General features: G+C 43.8%; 1 protein-coding gene and 1 long non-coding RNA gene across 3 annotated transcripts; both read left to right on the top strand.

Moving 5' to 3' along the window:
• Positions 1-714: 714 nt before the first annotated feature.
• Positions 715-3,374, top strand: LOC121500128. The gene is made up of 3 exons (XR_005990307.1): positions 715-1,332; positions 1,504-1,648; positions 3,156-3,374. It is a non-coding gene; the product is annotated as an uncharacterized LOC121500128 (long non-coding RNA).
• Positions 3,375-3,906: 532 nt separating this feature from the next.
• On the top strand, positions 3,907-12,741 carry LOC121500094 (ORM1-like protein 1). Of its 2 annotated transcripts, XR_005990302.1 has the most exons (3): positions 3,907-4,252; positions 6,706-6,764; positions 7,276-7,398. XR_005990302.1 is itself a non-coding variant. In XM_041771551.1 (2 exons), the coding sequence occupies exons 1-2, from the start codon at positions 3,907-3,909 to the stop codon at positions 7,409-7,411; spliced, it is 462 nt and encodes a 153-aa protein (XP_041627485.1). In that variant the 3' UTR covers positions 7,412-12,741. The 2 variants fall into 2 exon arrangements, 1 of the variants encoding a protein (XP_041627485.1); XM_041771551.1 differs by lacking the exon at positions 6,706-6,764 and having other exon boundaries at positions 3,907-4,232; positions 7,276-12,741.
• The last annotated feature ends 609 nt before the right edge of the window (positions 12,742-13,350 follow it).

The raw sequence follows: 13,350 nt of genomic DNA, 5'->3' as shown, positions 1-13,350 counted from the left end.
GGAAAGCTCGCAGAACGTAGAAGCTACCCAAGTTTCCTTTTCTGTAAATTCAGCAAAAGCTACCCAAGTTTCCTTTTCTGTAAATTCAGCAAAAGTGACAGCAACTTCAACTGTTTTGAGGTTGATTTTGAAAACTAATGAAGAGACAAGTAAAAGTAAGTTCATTTATTAATCAAAGACAAGAACAGTATTTCCATCTATTCTCTAATTTGACTTTTACATAATGAGTCTGAGCTTTTTAACTATTCTGAGTGAATTGTGTGTGGGCCCTAATGTTGCCATGAACGCTGTAGGGTATTTTTATTACTATGTCTTCTTCATGTTGAGAGATTGAGATTGAAAGAAGATAAGAAATTGGCTGAAGGTAAAAAAAGGAAAAAAAGGAAAAAAAAGAAATTGGCTGAAGCTCACACAATTAGTAAATGTTAGAACCAGAATAAAACGGAGTTCTGAGTGACTTGAAAGTGTATGCTTTATACACATTATGACCTTGTATTTCCCATTATTCCCATCCTTTGGTCACCAAGTGACTTTACCTTCATTGAAGAGCCCTGGGGTCTGTGACGGTTGCTTATATTATCAGTGCTCATCATTAGCTGTTGACATTTTTCTACATTTATTTATTTATTTATTTATTTATTAAAAATTTTTTTTATTTATGATAGTCACAGAGAGAGAGAGAGGCAGAGACACAGGCGGAGGGAGAAGCAGGCTCCATGCACCGGGAGCCTGATGTGGGATTCAATCCCGGGTCTCCAGGATCGTGCCCTGGGCCAAAGGCAGACGCCAAACCGCTGCGCCACCCAGGGATCCATTTTTCTACATTTAACAGTGATTTTTACTGCTTAGGAGGAAACTTTCAAAGGTGTTTCTGCAACATAGCTCCACCTGGAGGTGCTGCTTAAACTCTTCAAGGTCAAGATGAATCAAACTCAGAGGAGGCTTTACCCCTGGACCATGCAAGCTCCTGAGGTCTGGGAGGAACTGCTGACAGTGAAAGTGGAGATGGAAAGTCGCCTCCCAATGCAGGAATCCCGACTGAGACGGAGTAATCCCCTGGCGAGGGAAATTTATCTGAAAGCACTTTCGACAGAAGATCCCTGGGCCCTGCGAGGCCCTCACCTGGCTCTGGGAGCTGTGTCAACGCTGTCTGCGCCCTGAGACCCACAGCAAGGAGCAGATCCTAGAGCTGCTGGTGCAGGAACTGTTACTGATCATCCTCCCGAGAAGCTCCAGGCCTGGGTGCAGGAACAGCACCTCGAGAGCGGGGACGAAGTGGTGACTACCATGCTGGTGGACCTGGAGAGGGAGCTAGATGAATCACAGCATGAGGTAGGAAGGGAGTTTTGCCAGGGAAAAACATAAGTGAGGCATCAGCAACCCTTGTGTGCTTTGTTTTGTGTCTGTTTGACTAACCCTAACCCTGACTGTGTTCATTTCCAGGAATTGTTTCCTTTAGACAGTCTTTTCTTCAGAAATCAGATTTTGTGTCCTTGTTTCCAGGTGGTAGCTACACACAGGGGCAAGAAGTCCTCTCCAGAGGGACAGTGCCTCTGGAACAGTAGACATCACTGAGGCTTCAGTCCCAGCCCAGAGGACCCCAGCCCACATGGGATGCTGCTCAGGAGTCCCACCTCTGGAGAGACAGGTAAGAGACAAGGTTTTTCTGCTGTTGATATACAGCCTGCCCCCCCCCCGGGGGGGGAATCAGGGGGTTAGAAGTCTCCTCACCAGGTAACAGCAATGCTCAGTGCTCTGAGTGTCCGGAGTACTCCTTTCTCTCCCTTGCCCTGCGTTCAGGCTTCCCGAGTACCATCCTGGAGGCTCTCTGGCTTTCTGCTTCATTGTGGGGAGCAGACCAAAGGTTCAAATCATGCCTTTGCCTTTGGAAGCTGCTTATACATGGGCTCTCAGTTCTCATCGCCAAAATGGGGTAGGTAATAGCATTGCTCTCGTTGCTAGGGCTATTCTAATAGACTAGCATTCACTGGGGGGCAGGAACAACAAGCATTTATTTCCTTATAGTGCTGGAGGCTACATGTTGAAGATCCAGGTGTGAGCAGGGTGGGTTGCTGAGACCACCTTCTTGCGTGGTTCTCACATGTGCCTTTGTGCCTATGCGTGCTGGGGTGGGAGTGGGGGAGAGAGAGAGAGAGAGAATGAGTTCTGGTGTCTCTTCTCATAAGGACATCAGTCCTGCTGGATCAGAGCCCTACTCTTAATTACCTTAATTACTTTTCTGAAAGGCCCTATCACAGTGAGGGCTTTAGCATGTGCTTGGGGTATCAGAGATGTCACAATTCAGTGGCGCAAGTAAGTACCACAGAAGCTGGTTGTGAGCACTGGACATGAACAACTGATGGGCAGCACTTGGTGGGCTGCCCTCACCTGCCTGGGCTTACATCAGCAGTGGAAAGGTGAGAGTATGCTTAGGATGTGCCAGATAGCAGAGTCCAGTGGAACCAGCCTTTGCTGCCTCAGGCATGCGACTTGGTGATGGGTGCAGTCCTGGGCGTAGGGGATGAGCCTGTTGCCTCTCTGTCCTGGCTGTCTCTGCAGCAGCTGGTCCAGCTTCTGCCTGATGTCTCACACTGACGTCGTCGGCTCTGACTGTTAACCTTCTAAAGGTCTGTGTGCAGTGGGTCTGCTGTTTCCATTTTCACGTCATTCCTATGTGTATCAAAGCCACAACTTCCGTGCTGTCTGCTTCTGCCTCTGTTTCGCCTGCCCTGGCAATCATACAGATACCATGGGTTTCTGCCGCTTGGAACACATCTCTTGACTTAAATTGAAAAGATATTTTTGAATGACTTCTGTTGCTCTACAGACCTTCCTCCGGCTCCAATGACCTCATCAGATAAAAGTCCTGGAGGGCTCAGTCAGCCAAATGTCTAACTCTTGATTTCAGCTCAGGTCATGATCTCAGGGTGGTGGGATGGAGCCCTACGCTGAGCTCTGCGCTCAGTGGAGGAGTCTGCTGGAGAGTCTCTCCTTCTTCCTCTGCCCCTCCCATGCTTTCTCTCTATATATATAGAATAAATATATCTTTAAAATAAAGTCCTTTGGTTTAATTTCCCTCCTTCATGAACATCTTTGCAGTCCATTTCTTTGTTTCTTTCTTGTTTCCCTATTAACTTGGACTTTTTATTTTCCAGCCATCTTTTCCTTTATTCTGCCTTCCAAGCTGTATCTAGAACCTACTGGGAACTCCTTTCTTCAGGACGCACATCTGAGCATGTCCTTGCTCCCATCTGCCCATTGCTCGCTGCCTCCCTCCATCCAGTCATCCATTAAGCATTGAATATGGCTGCTGGAGAGCACCCCAGGGCTCTCTTACAGGACTGTCACTACAGGTATGCATCTTATACTCAGGAAGAGCCAGTTCTGTAAAGCAACACAGTGTCTGAGATTACAAGGATTAATACACTTTCCAGCTCACATTTTTTCTTAACCAAGCAACATTTAAAGTTATTGTGTATCACTGAGTTTGAGTTTCTTTTAGAATTCCTGCTGATGGTAAAACATCCAAGTAATATACAACTTTATATAGTAAAACTTGAAAGTTCTCCAGATTTTATTCCCTAGTAGTAACCACTCTTGTCAAATTGTTCTGTATTCTCTAGACTTTCTCTAAATAGAGTCTGTCTAGCTTTGTATCTGCCTTTTATTTGCTATTCACTCCTTTTAAGAGGTGGGGTGATAACATCAAAGGGTTTTGTGGCATGTTAGTTCAATAGCATGGGTGACAGTGCTTCATAAGTCCCAGAAGGCTCTGTAAATGGTTAATTGCTAAAAGGTGAGAAATGTCTTTGTTTTGTTTTGTCATCTACCCAGTTCTCTCATGCATTTCAAATATAAGGGTGGCTGTTCCGAGCCCACCACTGGGAGTGGGGCGGCGGAGCAAACATGAATATTGGAGTTGCTCACAGTGAGGTGAATCCAAATACTCGTGTAATGATCAGACGAGGTTTGTGGCTGACATATGCATTAGAAGTTGGCTTGCTTTATATTATCCTACTCAGTATTCCGTTCTTCAGTGTTCCTGTTGCTTGGACCTTAACGAATGTTATCCCTAATCTGGGGATGTATGTATTTTTGCATGCAGTAAAAGGAACACCTTTTGAAACTCCTGACCAGGGTAAAGCAAGGCTTTTAACTCATTGGGAACAATTGGACTATGGAGTACAGTTTACATCTTCACGGAAGTTTTTCACAATTTCTCCAATAATTCTGAAATGATGGAAATTTTTAGGTATGAAGAAGATTGGATATTGGATATATTTTTTTTAAATAATCTTTTTTTTTTTTTTTTTTTTTATGATAGTCACACAGAGAGAGAGAGAGGCAGAGACACAGGCAGAGGGAGAAGCAGGCTCCATGCACTGGGAGCCCGACGTGGGATTCGATCCTGGGTCTTCAGGATCGCGCCCTGGGCCAAAGGCAGGCGCTAAACCGCTGCGCCACCCAGGGATCCCTGGATATTGGATATTATGTTGAATTTCAGTTAGAAACAGAATATTTGTTGAAACCTCTACTGATAGATAGCTACCTTAGAGCATAAAATACAAGCAAAATCTTTGACAGGCTGGTAATAAACCATTTTTTACTTCAGTCAGTAATATACGGAGACAATATAATGTGCCCATCAGTATTTTTAGACATTCTAGGATATACATGTCAAAATGTATTCTAGTTCATATTTTTAAATTGCTTATAAGAAAGCTATACACATAATCTTATTCTGTATTATACTATCAGATTAATCTCCCTAAACGAGGATTTGGATAATTTCAGATGAATTTCATTGATCCACACCTCCTCCATCCCACATTAGATGTTCAAACTCCTTGGGAGAGACTGCTGTATAGTTTTTGACGACAAAAGTTAGGTTTTCATTGTAGAACAGACCTGGCTTGAATCCTGTATTTATCGCCAAGCCTGCATGGTTTGCTCATAAATGAAATTCTCAGTAATAGTACATAGCTCAATATGATGCCAGAAGAAATAAATTATAGATAATATCTATCTGTAAAGCATTCAGCCTTAAATTAACTCCTATTATCTGGTATCAGGGCCTTCCACAAAATGATTCTTACCTCATTTTTTCTTTATGTGAATATTTTACCCCCACCCAACTCCCACTTGGTCTAGTTCTTCTAAGCAGCATTTCTTGATACTTTATATATAGGCCTATGTTTATGCTTTTGTTCAAATCATTTCTCCTACCTGTAATACCTTCTTCTTTCCTAATTTATCTTTCTTACTCTTTCAAGATTTAAATCCTATTGGGATGTCTGGTTGGCTCAGCGATTGAATGTCTGCCTTTGGGCAGCCCAGGTGGCTCAGCGGTTTAGCGCCTGCCTTCAGCCCAGAGCCTGATCCTGGAAGCCCGGGATCGAGTCCCATGTCAGGCTCCTTGCAGGGAGCCTGCTTCTCGAACTCTGCTTGTGTCTCTGCCTCTCTCTCTGTGGCTCTCATGAATAAATAAATAAAAAATCTCAAAAAAAATAAAAGAATGTCTGCCTTTGGCTCAGGATGTGATCCCAGAGTTCTGGGATCGAGTCCCGCATTGGGCTTCCTACATGGAGCCTGCTTCTCCCTCTGCCTGTGTCTCTGCCTCTCTCTCTCTCTCTCTCTCTCTGTGTGTGTGTGTGTGTGTGTGCTTCTCATGAATAGATGAATAAAATCTTTTAAAAAAAAAGTTTTATATCATAACTCCTCAATGAGGTCTTTTCCTTAGCACCCAACCTTAAGTAATAATGCTCTATTTTGAACATCTTTTTTTTCTTTTTAAGATTTTACTTATTTATTCATGAGATACACAGAGAGAGAGAGGCAGAGACACAGGCAGAAGGAGAAGCAGGCTCCATGCAGGGAGCCCGATGTGGGACTCGATCACGGATCTCCAGGATCACACCCTGGGCCGAAGGCGGCGCTAAACCTCTGAGCCACCAGGGCTGCCCTATTTTGAACATCTTTCGTATTATTACATATCCCTTATTTATGCCACTTTGTATTATCTGTTATTGTAAATGGTTTGTTTCTGCAAAAATTTATAAGTACATAGATTGCTTTGAATTCCATACTCAGTATAGTTGCGTATGTATAGTGGATGTGTTAAATACATCTTAATCAAACACTGTATACCACATAGCTTACATGTAGTAATGCATCAATGATAAAATCAGTGCAGCCTGGAGTAACTGGAAAGAATTCTTGGAAGCATTAGGATTCCTTAAATTGGGACTTAAGGAAGGGTAGATTTTAGACAGATGTGAGAGAAAGGAAGGCATTTTCAAATGAAAAGAATAAATTGATGAGAAAGTGGTAGGTTTCTTTTTCCTTATATTGATAGCACTTTGAGGAAATTTTTTAAATTTTTGTTTCAGCCCTATATAAAATTAACATCAAAAGCTAAATGATTTGTATGATCTAACAAAGATAAATGCAGTAACAGTCTTAATAGTTATTTAAACAGCCCTAGATTTGGATTTTAGCTCTACTGCTTTCTAGCTGTATGATTTTTGGCCATTTCTTTGAAAACCTCGGTTTCCTCATCTATACAGTGTTGAGGATTACATTATAATTAATGTAAAAAGCCTGACATTTATCCTGAATTTTCAATAAGAGTTATCACAAAATAGTCAACTAAAATGTACCTGTGTACAACATCCATATTTCTAAACATATATTTTTGACCCACAGGTATGATTTCAAATATTCTGTGATTAAATTCCTTATATAACAACAAGATCTTGAACAAGGTAATGCATTTGAGCCTGTTTCTTTATCTAAAAATCTGGGATAACACTTATGCCCCACCTACCTGACAAATGATGATCAAATAAGAAAATGCAAAAGCACTCTGAAAAGTATCAGTGCTATATAGATGGCTTTAAATGTTGTCTGAGTGGGAAAAATTAGAGAGGGAGACAAACCATGAGAGACTCCTAATTCTGGGAAACAAAGGGTTGCGGAAGGGGAGGTGAGCAGGGGGTTGGGTAACTGGGTGATGGGCACTGAGAAGGGCACTTGATGGGGTGAGCACTAGGTGTTATATGTTGGCAAATCAAACTTAAATAAAAACAAATGAAAAAAAATTTTAAGCCCAAATTAATTTAGGCCCCAAACTGTAAAACTATTTTAGTGCTCAGAAGTGATTCTGTTTTTAGGTATTTATTAGGTATTTCAGTGACCTTTTTGTTAACCTTTAAATTTGTTTTACAAGTTTTATATGTTATATATGATATAATTTAAAAATTTTTATTTCTACAGATATTTTCTGGCAAGTTTCTATACGAAGTATGATCCAACTCACTTCATCCTAAACACAGCTTCTCTCCAGAGTGTGCTAATTCCTAAAATGCCACAGCTACATGGTGATCGGGCCTTTGGAATTAATAAGTATTGAATTGTTTTGAAACAGAAAAAATTTTTATAGCTACTGAGTTTTCTGTAAGGAAGGAGTGGTTAGTAAACTGCACTGCTTCTGTGATAATATGAAATGAGAAGTATTTACATTGGAGGGCCAGTTGCTGGTTCTTTATAAACTGTTTTGAAGTGCAGTATTTACTAAAAAAATGCATATGGTATCTTTTTGAAGAGAGGCTTTATAGGCAGGCTGGGCAGGTCCAGCTTATAAGTTAAATGACTGTAAAGTGAGGGTGCAATAGATAAATCTGAGGAAATAAGAGATTTATAAGACACTAAGACCAGCTTAGTTTATAATGAGGAGGAGTTCTGTTAGGAGAAGAAAATTTCCAATCATTCAGTCAGTTTAAGGAGATATACATGTATCTGTATCTTCCTCCTTCCTATTCATGTATACTTTATTCTCAGCATTAGCCAGTAAACCTAAAAAAAAAAAAATCAGATCCCTTTAATCAGATCCCTTTAATCTGTGTGTGAAGTTTGGGCAGAAGTGCAGTACTGATCCCACTTGTGGCCCATTTCTTCTCTGCAGACACGTTTCTGTTTTCCAAACCTGTTGCCATCCTTCAGCTATAAGGACTGAGAGAACCATGGTCTGACAACAGAGGAGTACTTAGAGGTACTTGTTCAGGGGTGTGAGGGAGGGACAGGACAGTTAGCTGTGGGAGAAAGCTGGATGTTTTGATAAAGAGAAGGGCTGGGGCTGTTTTCCCTGGGCTTTCTGGTTTGCAAGATAGAAGTCTGTTGGTTGGGAAGCTCCATGGAAGCTTTCCAGTTGTGATCTGAAACTAGCCCCTCCTTGGGGGGCAGGGAGAGACCCAGGAAAGAGGGAAGCTGGTGGTGTTCACAAGCAAAGGAGGCTCACAGGTGAGGCTCTTCCCAGGTGGTGGCAGAATGAGTAGATATCCACACCCACCAGCCAGATCTGAAAAGTATATATAGATGTCTTCACTGGCCTCAGTCAGGTGCTGTCCATTTTGCTCCATACCACCCCCTGCACTGTCGCTGTCCTTGGGGCAGCTCCTGGGAGTGGGGCAGGCAGGGGGAGCTCACATTCCAGGGTCAGAGGAGGTCAGGAGCATCCAGTGCTTGGGTCTGGCTCATGGGTCACTGGATGGTCATGTGTTCTTGATGGCATCCCCAACACTCATTCCTGGGGACCAAGGCATCCTCAGGGGACCATGAGGCTGCTGCCCAGTGTTGAGATGGTTTGGGCCTATTTGTCTCCCTTCTTGTCCTCAACTCCTCTGCATCTGACTGGACTGGTTGGACAGCTATCCCACATGGGCTGGTTCTCTGGGGCATGGTTTGCTGCTGGTGCCAACTCTGGGCCGGTCATTTGAGGTCATAGTAGTTGGATTGGCTCTGGTGCTTTCTCTTTCACTCATGCGACAAGTATTTATTGAAAACTGCCTTGTGCCAGCCATGATTCCAGGAACAGAACAGGAAGATCCTGCTGCTGTGGATATTTGGTTGTGGCAAGGGGGAGACAAATAGAAGGGTGATGAGTGAGTGAGAAGGTGGTCAGTGAGGAATGAGCAGACTGGACCAGGGAAGGGAGACAGTGAGTGCCGTGGCCCCGGTGAGCTGACTGCAGTAGTAAGTGGAAGAAGTAAGGAAGGGGGAGCTGAGTAAAGGGATGAGAGAAGGAGACTTGCTGTTACCTGAGCTGAGAGCTTTCCAGGCAGAGGGCAGCGCCTGTAAGGGCCTCATGCCAGGAACACACTTGGGGTGTTGCCCATTTGATAGTCTTTGGTTGCTGCCACTGCCACTGGAAGAGTGCGATTGAACGCTTGTCCCATAAAGGAATGAGTCCACGGGGTGACTCCCCTTGGTCACTCTGAGGCTCACCACCTTAAAAGGAGGTTTTTGTTGTTTTTAAGATTTATTTATTTTTCAGAGAGAGGGAGAGAGCAAGCACAGGTGTGTGCAGTTGGGGGATGGGCAGAGAGAGAATCTCAAGCAGACTCCTCACAGAACGGACCCTGATGTGGGGCTCAATCCCAGGACCCTGAGAGCGTGACCTGATCCAACTGAACCACTCAGATGCTCCATGGGGAGGGAGTTCTGAGGGGAACTAAGAGAAGCCACCCTGATCTGGATCAGCCCTCCCCATGAAGAATTCTCTCCAGGCCTAGGCTGTGTGGAAGGGAAGGCTGGGCTGAATTGTATTTTGCTGAATTCACCAGACTTCCTTATTACCTAGAGGAAGGTGTTCCCACACCAGCCCTTGGGTTTCTAATGCCTCTGCTCTGTGATGTGGGGTCCAGCAGGTTAGGAGCACCCTGTCCTTTTGTGCACACAGTGTGAGCCTCTTGCAGACTCCAAGAACAGGTGACATTTGCCTGGTCTTTCTGTTTCAGGCCGAACAAGCGGCTGAGCAGGAGCTCTGGTGCAGAGGAACCTGGCCCTGAGGCAGCTGGGTTCCTGGGTGCATATCTAGGGATGGACCTGGGAGGAAGGCCCCTAGGGTCCCCACATGGAGTGCTTGGGGCCCTGCTGGTTGGGCAGCCCCCCAGGGCACGAAGGGCAGCAGCTATGTCATGCGTGTGAGAAGAGCTTTGCCCAGAGCTCGGCCTCGTTGGCCAGTGGAGAACCCCCCTGGGGAGAGATGCTGTGTACGTGAGGAGGGAGGAAGGACCTGCTGGTGGAACTCAAGGGGCCACAGCCCACAGAAGCGGCCCCACTCTCAGGAGTGCAGGAGTGTGGGAAGGCATTCCCTCAGAGCATGGGGCTGAACCAGCACCTGAGGAGCCCTGGGCCAGGGAGACCCCACCAGGGCAGCTGCAGGAAGAGTTGCTGTGGGCCTGCCTTCCTCCCTGAGCCCCAGAGAGCCAATAGGTGAGTGGCCTCACTGATGCAAGGGTGCGAAGAGCTTTTGCCACCACTGCAACCTCATCCACATCAGAAGGCCCACGCGGGGCTGAGCTGCCTTGACGGTTGCCTTGTGCAGGTTTTCCAGGTCCCTGGCCGCGTTGTCCGCACAGGCGGAAGCTAGGAAATGCCTTGCTTCATGTCCCCACGTCCCCTCTCCGTGTGTTTAGGAAGAAGTACTGACTTGTGGTTCGGGGGCGCATCCAAAGAGGAAGGTGTGGGTGTTTGCAGAGACTGCTTGCTCTTTGGTCCCTTTACCATTTCCCGGTAGCCCAGTCTCCATCCCTCACTGTCATTCTCTCTGAGATGCTGTGAAACCTTCTTGATGACATAATCATGGCACTGCAAAATGTGGTCCTGTATTCCCGAGACACTGCATCCAGATAGAATCAGGATTATGGCTCTGAGTAGGAAAGGGAAAATGGATGTTGGGTGGACAATGAGCAATCTCTGCTGGAGACTGAGAAGAAACAGAAAGATTGTCAAAGTTCTATCCCTAAGACAGCACCAGGTTCAGTGAATTTCACAGTAAAATGTATAAAATGTATAAAAACTCTAATAAACATAAAGCCATTCTATTTAAACTTTTCTGGAGATTAGATTTTTTTAAAAGGAATTATTCCAAATTGGGTTTTTTTTTTCAGCTTTGTTGAGAAATGATTGACATACATCACTGTATAAGTTTAAGACAAGTTCTTTTTATAAAGTAAATATTACATTGATATTAAGATCTGTCAGAACTAGCATAGAGAGAACTACCATTCATATTTACTTATAAATAAGTAAGTCCAAATAAGTAAGTCCTGTATTCAAAATCAATGAAAAAATCCTAAATAAAGGAGTGCAGGAGTGTGGGAAGGCATTCCCTCAGAGCATGGGGCTGACCCAGCACCTGAGGAGCCCTGGGCTCCTCAAAATCCCAAATAAATACTAGCCAAAAAAAATCCATAGCACATTAAAAGAAGGGTGGACTATGACTAATAAAAATTTAATACCCATTATTAAAATAGGAATAAATAATTACAAATTAAATCTTAAAAGCAACTTCTGAATTGGCAGCATAGGAGCTCCATGGACTCAGAGTGAAACAGTCATTACTGGTGAATGCTATCACTTACAGTCTCTCGAAATTGTCCTAAGAGCATTAGGCAAATAGGGAAACATTTGTTCAAGAAAATCTATTTTCATGGGACGCCTGGGTGGCTCAGTCAGTTGGGTGTCTGCCTTCTGCTCCTGTCATGATCTCAGGGTCCTGGGATCAAGCACCGCATTGGACTCCCTTATCAGTGGAGAGTTGCTTCTCCCTTTCCCTCTGCCCCCCCCGCCCCCGCTTGTGCGTGCTCTCTCTCTCTGTCTTTCTCTCAAATAAATGAAAAAGAAAATATACTAAATTTTCGTAAGAACACAGTTTGTAGCACTTGTGCCATGAACCGCTTCCTATCCTATCCCCATCCACTGGCTCAGCATGAGGGAAGCTCCAGTCTGGGTGGGAATGTCTAAAAAGATGGGGCTCCCAATTCCCCAGGGTCTACCACCCCAAGAGGGACAAGGCACCAGCACTTTTTTCCAATTCCTCCAAAGTTCTATTTTTCAGAGACTAAATTCCAGGCAAATATGACCAGTAAGTCAAGCACTCTTTCCTCCACCCAGCCCACATTCATAGATCAGAGGCTCTACTTGAGGCACCATGGCAGGCTAAGAATAGTGGAGCCTTAAAAGCCCTCACACAAGCTCACTCATAGGCAGAAGTTTCATACTGGGAAGACTAGAGGCTGCTGCCTGGCCCAGCACCCTAATCATAATGCAGAAGTGTCGCTGAGAGAAGTGGGTCACTGTTCCTGTCCTCAGCTCTGGAGCAGTAACCCATATTTTGCCATGGGGAAGAGGTGAGTGTAAGAGCAGAATGCTCTGAGGCTCTCCCCAGTGGAACTGACTATACTTGGAACAGATTATGGGAAAGGTCAAGCCTAAAGGTACTCTCTAAAACAGTGTAGATTTTGGTAGTTGGCAATTTTAAAGGAAGCTAATAACTCCATGGAAGCTAAATAATAAATCTTAGGAGGCTGGCTAATTTACCAAGGAGAACCAGGGAAAAAGACAAGAGAGAAGAGCCCCCATGGGGTGAGACAGAAATGTTATACATATTGGCCTCAAAAACTATCCATAAAAAGGGGTTTAAGTTTAATTGTATCATACTTGAATATTTTCTGGCACAAGGTATTGTTGAAAACAATAGAGCAATCAGCCACCAATTAATAATGCCAAATGCTGGATGTGATACCAACAAAGACAGGTTCCTAAACAAAGGTGAGTGGGAAGATAGCCCTTCCAAACCACTGTCATATATCCCGTTGTGTATATATACCACAGTTTCTTATCCATTTATCCATCAACAGACACTTAGGTTGTTTCTATATTTTGGCTATCGTAAATAATGCCGCACTGAACACAAAAGTACATATATCTTTTTGAGTAGTGTTTTTGGTTTTTTTGTTTGTGTGTTTGTCTTTTTATTTTTTTAAAGATTTTCTTTATTTATTCATGAGAGGCACAGAGACATAGGCAGGGGAACCTGATGCAGGACTCAATCCCAGAAACCTGGGATCATGCCCTGAGCTGAAGGCAGATGCTCAACTGCTGAGCCACCCAAGTGTCCCTTGTTTAGTCTTTTGTTGTTGGTTGTTTTGATAAATATTTAGACATGGAATTGCTGGCTGAATCAAATTAACATGCCCAAAAACAGTGCATGAGGATTCCCTTTTCTCCACATCCTTGCCAACATTTGTTATTTCTTGTGTCTTTTTTATTTTTTAATAGTAACCATTCTAACTGGTGTGAGAGGATATCTCATTACAGTTTTGATTTGCATTTCCCTGATGATTAATATTGAACATCTTTTCAGGTGCCCATTGGCCATTTGTATGTCTTTGGAAAAATGTCTATTCAGAGCTTCTGCCCATTTATTAGTTGGGTTTTTTTGTTTTGTTTTGTTTTTTGGGGTTTTTTTTGTCTTGCTATTGAGTAGTATGAGTTCCTTATGTATTT

Source organism: Vulpes lagopus, chromosome 10, assembly GCF_018345385.1.
Source record: "Vulpes lagopus strain Blue_001 chromosome 10, ASM1834538v1, whole genome shotgun sequence".
Taxonomy (NCBI): domain Eukaryota; kingdom Metazoa; phylum Chordata; class Mammalia; order Carnivora; family Canidae; genus Vulpes; species Vulpes lagopus.
This window is presented reverse-complemented; position numbering and strand designations above follow the sequence as displayed.